Source organism: Aythya fuligula, chromosome 19 (assembly GCF_009819795.1).
Source record: "Aythya fuligula isolate bAytFul2 chromosome 19, bAytFul2.pri, whole genome shotgun sequence".
In the NCBI taxonomy this organism is placed as follows: domain Eukaryota; kingdom Metazoa; phylum Chordata; class Aves; order Anseriformes; family Anatidae; genus Aythya; species Aythya fuligula.
The window spans coordinates 10,856,061-10,868,911 of NC_045577.1; the positions used below are offsets into that span (position 1 = coordinate 10,856,061).

General features: G+C 45.4%; 1 protein-coding gene across 4 annotated transcripts in view; it reads left to right on the top strand.

The window, feature by feature from the left end:
• ZNF618 (zinc finger protein 618) overlaps positions 1–2,669 on the top strand; it is a 171,347-nt gene extending 168,678 nt beyond the window's left edge. For all 4 annotated transcript variants that reach the window (XM_032200546.1, XM_032200548.1, XM_032200547.1 and 1 more), the window contains one exon: positions 1,022–2,669. In XM_032200546.1, the coding sequence (XP_032056437.1) occupies positions 1,022–2,535 (1,514 nt within the window). In that variant the 3' untranslated portion in view covers positions 2,536–2,669. The remainder of the gene's footprint in view (positions 1–1,021) is intronic.
• The last annotated feature ends 10,182 nt before the right edge of the window (positions 2,670–12,851 follow it).

The following is a 12,851-nucleotide window of genomic DNA, read 5'->3' on the forward strand; positions in this document are numbered from 1 at the left end:
TAGGCATCACACAAAGCTCTTGTCCTACCCTGTCTGTACTTGATTTCATCTATTATTCATGTACAGCCCTTCAGAGGAGAGCAACCATCCCATTAGAGGAGTACTCGTATGCAAAAAGTACAGGGGAAACTGGGGAGGACGTTTGTAAGGGCACACTTGAGAATGCCTGGAAAAAGTTAACTTCAACAAGGTCAGACGTCCAGTCTGGGGTTAAGAAATTGCTTCATTTAGTGTTGTGTAGGCTTCCTGAGCTGGCTGGCAGCCAGTATCAGGCTTTGTCCCCAGCTTGTCCTGAGACCTTATGCTTCATGGGACATGGTAGAATACAGCCCTTTGGGAAAGCATTTCCAAACCACTTGAGCTGAGCATCCCGGTGGATGGGTGATACAAAACCATGGTGCCTATGTGTTCTGGTGTGCCAAAACTGACATTCATGTTGCCAAAAATCATCCACTAAAAGTAGGGTTGCTGGAGATCAGAGGAAAAAATAAAATTTGGGCTTCAACACTGCTTGAGATGGTGGAAGAAGTTGTATGCTTCCCTTCTAAAACAGCTGGCTCAAAGAAGAGGCTTAAATCACAAAAATAGCAAGAATTCCAGCTTTCCAGCTGGGCTAAGCCACATGAGCAGAGTTGTGACCACCAGCCTGTAGAAATGGATAGCAAATGGCACATGTGATTATAACTTACCTAGGCAGTTCTTAAATGAATGCCACAGAGATGCCATCAGTAAGGCACTGTGTTGTGAATAGCCAGTGTGTACTCCGTCTCAGTCCTCATGCCAGGAAATGCAAGCAGATAAGGTCTTAGCTGCTCTTAACAAGTTGTTCCATGTACCCTGGCAGTTCATCTGTTCAGAAGTCCTCTGGGGAAGAAATGCAGGGTTGGAATGTCTCTGCCATCATCTGGCATGTTCCAACTGCTCGGGTCAATCTCAGCAATGTTTTTTGACTTCCCCCCTGCTGTTGCAGACGAACAATTCTCATCTGTTGCTTTCTCTCCCTCTTTGTATTTGACTGCAGCATCTGCGAGTGGTTCAGTAGGGAACAGCGCGATTCCGGAGAAGGAGCGGCAGAACATTGCCGAGAGGCTCCTGAGGGTGATGTGCACTGACCTTGGGGCTCTGAGCGTGGTGAGTGGGAAGGAGTTCATCAAGTTAGCACAGACCCTGGTGGACAGTGGAGCTCGCTATGGTGCCTTCTCAGTCACCGAAATTCTTGGCAATTTCAACACACTGGCTCTGAAGCATTTGCCTCGGATGTACAACCAAGTGAAGGTGAAAGTAACCTGCGCCCTGGGCAGCAATGCCTGCCTGGGCATCGGTGTCACTTGCCACTCACAGAGCATTGGCCCTGATTCTTGCTACATCCTGACAGCTTATCAGGTGGAAGGCAACCACATCAAGAGTTATGTCCTGGGAATTAAGGGTGTAGATATTCGAGATAATGGTGATTTTATCCACCACTGGGTACAGAACGTGCTCTCAGAGTTTGTGATGTCAGAGATCAGGACGGTGTACGTCACAGACTGCAAAGTCAATTCCTCTGCGTTCTCCAAGGCAGGCATGTGCTTGCGTTGTTCGGCCTGTGCCTTGAACTCAGTAGTGCAGAGTGTGCTGAATAAGCGAACACTACAGGCTCGCAATATGCACGAAGTGATCGAGCTCCTGAATGTCTGTGAAGATTTGGCAGGATCCACGGGCCTCTCAAAGGAGACCTTTGGCTCCCTGGAGGAGACCTCTCCCCCACCCTGCTGGAACTCAGTCACTGACTCCCTCCTGCTTGTCCACGAGCGCTACGAGCAGATCTGTGAGTTCTACAGTAGGGCCAAGAAGATGAACCTCATCCAAAACCTGAACAAACACTTGCTCAGCAACCTGGCGGCCATTTTGGCGCCAGTGAAGCAGGCGGTAATTGAGTTGAGCAATGAGAGCCGGCCCACCTTGCAGCTGGTACTGCCCACCTACGTCAAACTGGAGAAACTATTCACTTCCAAAGCTAATGATGCTGGCGTAGTCAGCAAACTCTGCCACCTCTTCTTGGAGGCGCTGAAGGAGAACTTCAAAGTTCATTCAGCACACAAGGTAGCCATGATCTTAGACCCTCAGCAGAAGCTGCGGCCTGTCCCACCATACCAGCACGAAGAGATCATTGGCAAGGTCTGTGAGTTGATTAATGAGGTGAAAGAGTCCTGGGCAGAAGAAACAGAATTTGAACCTTCAACCAAGAAGCCCCGGGCAGCAGGGGAAGCCACAGCAGCTCAGGAAGAAGATTGGTTCGGGAAAAATGAAGTCTATGATTATTTGCAAGAACCTCTCTTCCAGGCCACCCCTGACCTGTTTCAGTACTGGTCGTGTGTTACCCAAAAGCATACAAAACTAGCCAAGCTAGCCTTTTGGCTCTTAGCAGTGCCTGCTGTTGGTGCCAGAAGCGAATGTGTAAATATGTGTGAGCAGGCTCTCTTAATCAAAAGGAGACGGCTACTCAGTCCAGAAGACATGAACAAACTCATGTTTTTGAAGTCCAACATGCTTTAAGACTGTCTTTTAATTAAAACAAAACTTTAAAACACTGTTCCAAACAAAGAAAAAGAATTTTAAGTTCTAAACACTGTGGACCTCATTATGAATGCCCCTGGAAACCAAGTGCTTTTTTATATATATATAAAAATATAAATATATATAAAATTAAGTTTGAGAGGAAAGCTGAGCACGTGAGAGAGACAGCCCTCTGCCAGGAACGTGCTCCTTTCCATAGATAGTGTGTGGACTTGACAGACTTTCTAATGTTTTCAAGTGGGCAGACCAATGGGAGGCTGATGTTCTAAAGTCTTCAGGCAGCTGAGATCTAAAGTGACTTGAAGTTTCTTTTGTTTCTCCTCCACCCCACCTTTCCTCTTGTCCCCTGGGCCATCTTGCCATGGATAATCAGACTACATTGAACAGACCAGTTCTTCACTGGACTTTGCTCCTTTGAATAACTGTACACCTTGAGGGCATTTGTCTGCAGCCTTCTTGACATACGGTGCATGTTATCAGGGCAGCTGTGTTTTACGAATACCAGTATCTTCAGAAATCAGGAAGGGAGACTCTAAGATTGTTTTTATTATTATTTTTATTCTAACTTTTTCATATAGGGTTTTTCCAAAAAAAAAAAAAAAACACAAAAAACAAAAGTCACTCTTCTGTCTCCACTCCAAGTTTTGAGTTTAACTTCTTAGCTAGTGAGCCTGCTCTAAGGAACCTGCTTTGGCAGGGGGGTTGGACCCAATGATCTTTTGAGGTCCCTTCCAACCCCTTCAATTCTGTGATTCTGTGATTGTAAGTTTGATTTAAAATTAAGAGAAATGATTCATGGCAGAAAACGTCTGTAATTGTTATGTTTCTTGGATTTTTTTTTTTTACAGCATACCTTCTTTTCTGAATTCCCAGTGTAAATTAGCTTCTCTGTGAATTCTGTACATCAGGGGTTCTCAAATTTGTTCACAGAGTAGCCCATTTATGATTAAATAATATCCTTATGGAAGCCACAGCTGTTGCTTATATGGAAAAGCTAGAAACCAGGACAAGCAAGCAGGTGGTTACAACACAGATGTCTTTGGCCATCAGCTAGCTTGCCAGCATCTGCCAGCTGCCATTGAGAACCCTTGTACCTAAACTTTTTTTAAACCTTCCCAGAACACACACTCAAAATAGCCTTCACAAGGCCAAGGACAAACCAAGGTGTATGATTTTTCAGGGGAACAAAGATCATCAGTTCTGTCAAACTAGGGTTTGAAGGAAGCTTAGAGAAGCGCATGGGCTCAAAGATCCTTCTGAATGTAAGTGCTTCTGATTGAGTGCGACGAGTATCTTCCTGTTTTATTTGGAATGGTTTCCTCTAGTAGCACGAATGTCTTTTTAATACCTACAGTGCATTACACTACTTGTTATGTTGTTGAATCATTCTGGCTAGGAAGGCCATCGGCCTTTAAACGTTCACACTTACTGGCTCACCCCGAATGCAATTAGAGATCATCGTAACACAGAAACATCTCAGTCACTCTGCTGTCCACCAAGGCCAGTGCTCTGCTGTGTCTGGTTCCCATAGGCACAGCTCCTGGGCTGCTAGACAGGATCTCTGCAAGCTGTCAGAGTTGGTGCCTCTTGGACAATTCCTGACTTCTGGTGCCAAACTGTTAATTTTTCATCACTGGGACTTGTATCCCAGAGGCAAACTGAAACAAATTCTTGTTTTTGAAGCATTCTCTTCTGCTTCCAGTAGTGTCCTCAGGAGCTGCAGCCGCAGTGGCAGCGGAGCAGCAGTGGTGGTGTGGGAGGACGGATGGGGCAGGGTCCAAGGACAGGCTGGAGGCTGGAGCCCTCAAACCCACAGTGGTGTTTCTGGTTGCTGGTGATACAGTTGGTAAGATCGGGGGCCCTTTTTGGAATGCTGCTGTTGAACAGACATTCAACCAAGATCCCACCTCCCATCTCTGGTTGAATTAGAAGTCGCATGTCACAGGACAAGAGAAATGGCAGGGCCAGTCAGCTAGCTCACAGCTCAGCCTACCCAGCCTCAGGTTTTGTGTTCAGGCATGGAAGCCAGGCACTAATGGACAGCTTCACTGCCATGGGGCTCAGACAGGGAACAGTTTGCATGCTAGAGACCTTTCCTAGATCAAGGTCACCGACGATGGCTCTTTATACCCAAGTGTCTTGCCCCAGGATGACTCTTGCCCTTCTCAGCCTGGAAACAGGACTTACTATAGCCTGAGTAGAGAGCTTAGGTTGACAGCACCTCTCGGCACTGTTAGTGGCCTCAGGGCAAAACTAGTTCCCTCTTAAATCTGAGTTTTGCGTATGGATAACTTAAAAGATGTAGTCCACAACCCCACCGGCAACTGCAGAGGTAGCAGCAAGTAAAGATGAGCAGCCAAGGCAGAGGCACTTGGAGATCTGATTTCTCTGGCAATGGCTTTTCAAACAGGTGCAGGTCGCAGGGTCAACGTTTGTTCTTTCTGGTTTTATTTCCCCCCAGACAAATCCTGCCCACCCAGCCACTCTCTGGGCCCACAGTAGCATATCTATTTGTGCTTGCAGTGCAGGAGGAGCCTGTAACAAACAAAAACTAAGTCTTAGACTAAAACCAAACAAAAATAAATAATTCAGCAGGTGCAAAGTGTGTTGATTATGAAGCATTTGTGCCATGCTGCAGGTTCCACTGAAAAACACAAGGGATCCTGCAGCAAGAAAACTGGGCTGAAGGGACAAGTCCAAAGCAAGATTAGCTTTTGATGCTGCAGAGCTCAGCTGACAGGCAGAAGTGGGGCAGGATGTGTACTGCTTTTTCCAAATGGTGTGTTACATCTTTTTGCCTGGTTTGCCTGAGACTCTAAGAGCTGCTCACAGGCTCTTCAGCACTTAGGCAAAGGTGTGACAGCTTCTTGTTCCTTTCAGAGAGTTCCAAACCCAGCACTTCTTTGCTGTGGGACAGGCTGGTAACTGCTATGGGATCTGGCAACTCAGGCTTGTTGTGTCTGTCTGCCAGGCATTAAGATAGGGAAGTGGACCACCAAGAACTTACCACAGGTTTAAAGCCCCAGAACTGAGGTAAAAATACAGTTATTTGTGCAAACATTTAATGCCAGGCTGTCCAGCAGTAAGCTGGACCAGGGCTGCACAACCAGGGCGTGTGGGTGGAAAGGCCACCACCACCCGTAGCTCCTCTTCTCCTTTTCACAGTCTGGATGTGGCATCAGATCTGGAGCTTTTCTGCTGTGTCCAAAGAGGGACTGATGGGCCCTCTCCCCAGTTAGTAGCTGCCAAATCCACAGTTATCATTGCACTAATGCCAAGATGGATCTAAGCAAACATACAGCAATGTCTGGCAGATGAGATTCTCCCAAAGACTTAAAAACTTAACTAGTAGCTGAAAAAAAAAGCAAAACAAAATCTAATGGAGCAATCTGGAAAGTCTAGGTGAGAAGAGAAGCTGGTTGGCCAGCCCTTCTTCATCAGATCAGTGGAAGAGGCCACAGCGTTTCATGAGACTTCAGAAGGTCACAGGGTGTTCTGCTCAGAGGAGCTCTTCGTGCTGTGCTTGCCCATGGGCTGACTTGTGTCTGATGTTCCTTTGCCTCTTTGAAAGGTGAGAAGCACATCTGGAGCATGTGGATTTGCTCTAAATGCCAAGGTTTTGCTCCTATTTCTCCTTCCCTCCTTAGGACTCAGACTCAGGACTGCATTCTAGGGGGTGTAGATACATTACCACAGTCTGAATTTTGGAAACTTATTTGCCAGGTTATTGGTATCAGCTCAGTGGTAGCTCTCTGTACAGAGCAGCAGTTGTGCTGTGAGGAGTCCTGCCCATCCTGTGCTGGGAGGCAGGAGGAGAGAGGCCGTCTTGGGTTTGACCGGAGCTGTCATGAGGTTCTGCTTCCCATGGGCTGGGAAAAGTCCTCACAGTTGGGATCATCCTGTGGTAGGTCATGCTGGGAATTGTCTTCTGCTTCTTCCGTTTCCTATACTTGCACTTGAGAAAGATGCTTGGAGAAAAAAAAAAGAAAAAAAAAAAAAAGGCTGTATGTGTCCTCTGGACATTCATTTGTTTCTGCTGCTTGTTCTGAGCCTGACCTTGCAGGCTGCTCTCTCGGATTTACACTTTGCTCTGGGAGGGGTTGTGTCTGCAGGTGGGGAGCAGGCACCAACAGAAGGTGAACTGTAAAAAATGAAGGGCATTCCAGTCCTGTCCGAAGATCCATATTAAAACAAAACTGAGGAAGGAGCGTACAGAGGCAGAGCTCTTCACAGCAGAAGGTTGCGTCTTTGTGAGTACAGAGTCAGGGTGTGGTGGTTTTACTCGGGTGGGCAGCCGAGCTCCACCACAACCGCTCTCTCACTCCCCCTCTCCTCAAAGAGGAAGGGGGAGAAAATACAACACAGAGAGCTCAAGGTTTGAGATGAGAAAGGTTTAATTAAAGGGAAAGAGAATGGGGAGAAAAAGAAACAAAAGAAACAATAAGTCTGTGCGGAAGCACAGAGAGAAGGAAAAAAAAAATTGTTCTTTACTTCCCATCAACGAGTGATGTTCAGCCACGTCCTGGGAAGCAGGGCCTCAAAACGCGTAGTGGTTGTTCAGGAGGAACAGTCGCCTCCCCCACAAGAGCCCCCCTTTTTATTGCTGAGTGTGACATCAGGTGTTATGGGATATCCCTTTGGTTGGGTTAGGTCAGCTGCCCTGGCGATGTCCCCTCCCCATCACTTGCCCACCCCCAGCCTGCTGGCTCTTGGGGGCTTGGAAGAAGTCCTGATGCTGTGCCAGCCCCATGCAGCGAGACACACCTCTGGAGTGATACCAGTGCTGTTTCAGCTACGAGTGCAGAGCACAGCACTGTGTGGGCTGCTGCAGGGAAAGGTGACTCCAGCCCAGACAGACCCAACACACAAGGTCAGTGGAGATTGTGGAGCCCAGATCTGTCTCTGTCTCTTTCCCTGTCTCTAGCAGTAGATGGTAGTTGTGTTCTGGCTTGCAAGATGGCTCAGTGTCTTTTGCCTGGGTCCACTGCAGATGGAAGTAAACTTTTCTTTTTGTCAAAGTTTTGTCTGTTCTAGGAAACCTGATTTGGTTGGTTTTGAATTAGTGCAATCTGGAAAACATGTTGTGAAAGCCAACAGTAGGCTCAGGTTTTGCTTAATTTAGACTTCTGTTGTTGCTGGGTAAAACAGTCTAACTTCAAGATAAATTGGTTTAAGCATCCCTAAGAACTGCCTGCACTGGTTTAACTGTGCTTTCTGGGTGTTCTCCCCTGCTGATTAGAGAATACATCCAGAAGCATCTCAGGGAGTCATGACCCTTATGTGAATTCTGCCCGTGAAGCTGTGGCAGACACGTTCAAAGCTCGGGAATCACTGAAAACAGAGGGGAGACACTTCGGAAAGCTGTTGAGCCCTGAATTGAGATATCTGGATTATTACAGGATTCAGTGAGATATCTCAGGTTGGGTGGTTTGCTTTTCTCCAGCTGCTTGCAATAACACAGAAGGTTTAGTGTGAAAAGAAACTCCTACGTGCGTTTATGTTGGTGGGTAGCTCTGCTCAGCCTTACCCAGGGAAAGGGATCATTTCCACCTCACGGGTCCTGCAGCAGGCGAGCCAAGATGCTGTGTTGCATGGAAGCGGGGTGATGAGACATTGTGCTGCTCAGAGAGCACTGCATGCCTTCTAGGCAGCACCAAGTTAGTGCTTAATCAAAAGGCAGTAAAAGAACAGCCAAAAGTTGATGAGAGGCTGGGAGTGCTGCTTGTGCTGAGGAAAGACTCAGATCTCTAATTGCATCTCTACCTAAGGGAGGGGAGAGAAGCTCCTGTGAGCTCTCACAGGGAACAGATTATTCCCTATGGAATAATTGGGAGTACTGGGATGAAAGCGAACAACAAAAAAAAAAAGGACACTAAAGGCAGATTCTGGGAAACGTTTTTATTGAGGAGAAATCTGTGATCTGGGAGGAGTCTGTTACGGGAATGTGTCCTGAGCCCTGTCATGAAAAGGAGACTGCACGGCTGTGTGCTCTGTGAGGCTGCTTAGGACCTGGCCCGGAGGAAAGAGCCTGGGTGCAGAGATCAGAGGTGCTGGGACTTGAGGCCCATCCTGCCCAACAGCCGATAGGTCCAGAAGGGCTCGGAGAGCATCTTCTCCCACGTCCTCCCACTCACCTCCGACACCACGCCATCCACCAGTCCCTGCAGGAGGGAGGGAGCTGGCTGGCAGGGCAGAGGAGGTGACACCAGTATAGGGGACAAATGTCTCATCACCCCTTGTAATGCCAAGGTGAAAGAATCAGGGGCAGGGGAGAGTATAAAATGTTTTCTGCTGCGCATTTTCTGTGCTACACCACGATCTTGAGTTCATGGGATCTGTTGGGAATGCCCAGAAACATCAACTGAGACTCGAGGTGCTTTGTCAGATACTTCTGAGGATGTCACCCTGTAGCAATAAGAGCTCGCTTTTCCCAGCGCATGGGACCTGTCCCCATGCCACAGGTTGTCATCGTCCTGGGCTCCAGGAAATGTCACCAAACCAACCAAACAATAACACACGGAGAGGTAAAGCCAAGCACAGCTCCAAGTTGAATGCCTCATTAGTACTGTGGGATAGTTTGCTTATGCTAGGCCAGAAATGGTAAACCAATGAGAGTGTATCGCCCTGAAATTTAATTTATGTATTGAATGTTTGGGGAATGTCTGTTTAATTATTTGTTTTTGTTTGGCTGGTTAGTTGGGTTTTCTACTACTCCTGATAGAGTCCTTTCTTTTTAACTTGACAGAAAAGTTTTGCTCACGTTAGACAACGGTGTATCCAGTAGCCCCTTTAAAGTTTAATGTAGGCAGCTGAGTTTGATTTTTCTAGAATAGCTTCTGAAATGAGTCACATAAAGGGCTCATTCATGGACAACATCAACCACTGACTGAAAGGATTTTCTTTTTTGCGATCGTTTTAGCATCATTGGCAGTGGTCAGCGTGTCTTGGTACCCAGGTGAGCAGAGTAGCGTTAATGACAGGAATATTTTGCAGTGGAGTTGATGAGTACAGGCATGTCAAACCCTTGCTTTTTACAACCAAAGTTCCTTAAAAAGACACTTCCAGCCTCATCAGCCTTGAATGCTTATTTCCAGTCTTTTAGGGGTTCTTGTGGCGGTCTCTGCAACATGTGTGGATAGGATTGTTTTCTTTCCGCTGGGCTGCGGGGGGTGGGAAGAGGCATTTATTTTTTTCTTGCTATCCATGGAGAAAGAACTTTCCATTCAAGGAAGGAGGTGTGTATTCTGGAAGGAGAAGCAGTCTAAGGAGCTGTTTTCCATGGTCCCTTAAAACTTACTGGGACTAATTTTTTAATATATATTTTTTTTAATTATTTAAAAGGAAAACCAATAACGGATGAGCTGAAATATTTGTGACAGGTAGCCAAGGCTGTAAGTCCAGGAGGATCACACATCATCCAGACCTGAGGATTCTGGTCCGCCGTAGCTAGAAAGTGTCATGCCAACAAACCAAACCGTCAGGAAATCCTTGTTTGCAGCCAGTCTGAAAAGAGAAGCTGTTCCTCGTTCGTGTGTTCGTTTTTGGAAACCTCCTGCTGGGAGCTGAATTCTTGTTGTTTCATCAAGAAAACAATTAATGTTCTCCTTTCCCTCCTCACCCCCCCTCCCCTCAGTAACTTGTGTGCATTTCCTTCTTTTCTGTAGATGCAGATGTTCTAGGCAATACCACAGATGCACCTGCGTGTGTCTCTACCTGCGAGTGCAAGAATCTCATGTCATCTTAAAAAATACAAAAAAATATACAAAAAATATACAAAAAATATCTTTTTTAGGCCAGAGTTTTCTACAGGTATTAATGAATATTTTTCTTAATCCTTATAAGTTTTATGTGTTTAATATTTCTTAATACCGGTAGCATTAATTTATACTTTTGTAGCAACACAATATTTTTATAAACCGCCACCGCTGGCTTTGTCTTCATAATGGGGAAATGTGCGGGCAGCTGGCCCTGCACTGTACCATGTACTGTATTTAAAAGGTTATCTAATGTCACACTTGCTGTGTTAATAAACAAAACAAAACCTGTTTGAAGTCTCATGTATTGTTGGTGTGGATCGAATGACTCAATAGAGAGCAATATTGCACGGGGTTGAGTTGCTGATTTTTATTGTGATATATGAACGCTTGAGGCCAACTCAAGTTCTTCTGATTTTTTTCTTTTTAGAATTTTGTTTTGTTTTGTTTTGTTTTTACAGCTAAATAAATTCAGTGCTGTTTGAAACTTAGACTGACGTCAAATGAAAAGGATTATTAAAGAAAAAAAAAAATCAAGGTGTTTAAATGTTGCTGTTTTTACAAGTCTGTTGCTGTCTGAATGGAAATATTCCACAAGAGAGAGGAATAGTTCCACTTAGCTTCCAAACGAGCTGAGCACTCCAGGCCAGAGCTCAGTTATTTGGAGATACTTAGAGACATGTTTCTGCAACATTCTTTTCAGAGTTGATGCCAAGGCAGAAGACAAACTGTAACTGTAAGAAAGCATCCGTTGCTTGAGGATTTTCATGTCAGTGTTGTATTTATGGTTTTACAATAAAACAACCTTTAGGAAAAAAGAAGTGTCTGAGGTTTTCTATTTTTCAAGCATGTTCATGGGACCTCACTCAATGCTGAGTGTCTCGGTGTGAAGAGGGAAAGGAAGAAATATGCTAAAGGGACTTAAATCTCAGTAGCAGTCTCTTTGATGGTCCTAATCAGCCATAGAACTCTATAGTGGCTTCTCACTGCCTCCCTTGTGCACCCAAACCATTTTAAAGTATTTTTCTGAGCATCCCAGGCATTGTTGCCAGTGCAGTGAACCTGCTCCTCTCCCTAGCAAGACATCTGTGTCTATCAGAAAGTGAACCAACACTATTTGGCCAGCTGGATGCATGTTGTACAATAAGTTGTAATGCAATATTTATATTCACACAGCCAGGACAGGTTCAGGTCAGCTGAATTTTATGCTGTTATAATTAGTCTTAATTCACATATGCCATGTTCTTGTCCACTGTGGTCAGTGATTTTCATTTCTATAGGTAGATCCTCCTGTGAACTTGATCTCACCCCATAAGAAAAGAGGTGTCCAGGCATTGAGCCAGGTGTTGAGCAGACTCGGCCCTCTCCACGAGACAGGGCACACGGTGGCCATTTACACTGATAGACAAAATATCAAAGGGTGCTGAAATCCTTGCGTAGAGGCTGTGTCAGCCTTGACCTGACTCAAGGTGCCCCACGAAGGTGTGGGAATGGGGCTCACTCAGGAGTTTTGCATGCAGGGGGGTGGCATTGCTGATGCTGTCTGGAGCTCCAAAACCCAGCTCCAAAGGAACCAGAAGTGTCCGGGGAATTGTCCCACATACAGCACAGCATAGAGCAGGGTTCAAAGGAGGAGCCCAAGCCTACTGCTGGCAAATCCAAGGCATGTTTCCAGTCACCCTTCATGTATCCTTTTGTTTGAATTGTTTTGATATCCTTTGGGGGTTTCTAACCTTACCAGGAAAAATAAATAAATAAATAAATAAATAAGCTTGATAGTTAGGAAGTTTCTAGTTAATTTCTTTGTTAGGAAAGAAAAAGAATAAAAGACTTTTTTTGACAACAGGTCTGGCAATTGGATGTAACTGTTTTGGCAAGTGTGACAATATGAAGATATGCGACAATGGTAAATACAGCTATCAGCATATAACAGTAAGAGTGTCTGTAGCTTCAGAATATAATAGAATGTCTGTAGCTTTGCAGGAAATTTGATGTAAATGAGCAATTTCAGTTAACAGTAAGCTTAGATGCTTTCAATTCCTATGAGTAAGAATTTGTTTGAACGTCTACATATGTGAAGAGGATAAAGGATAGCCAAAAGGCTTAGCAGACTTGAGGACAGTGCTTGCTGTCCTCTGGCTTGCCAGTGTCTCACAGCAATAACTTGTCCTTTTTGATAGACCATTTTAAAAGGATAAATAAGATTGCAAAAGGAAAGGCTTAAGCTAATACTGACTTATTTCCCAGTTTTCTAATTTTTGCCTTAACAGAAAAGAACGTTAGTCATAGTAAAGAAAGAAATGGTAACTCAGAAGTCAGGCTCTGTTGGTGGTGTGCCATGGTTTCCTCTAATTTCAGAAGAACTGATGAATCTAAGAAAGCCGATTGGACTCACTCCCTCTACTCTGATCTTCAACAAGTTGCATTCCTTGGATTCTGTATGGGAGCACAGTGCAGAATGGGGAGCAACTGGGCTGGCTCTGTCCCAGAAGCTGGAACTTCTGCCTCTCGCTGTATCTCCATCTCCTTTCCACTGCCCAT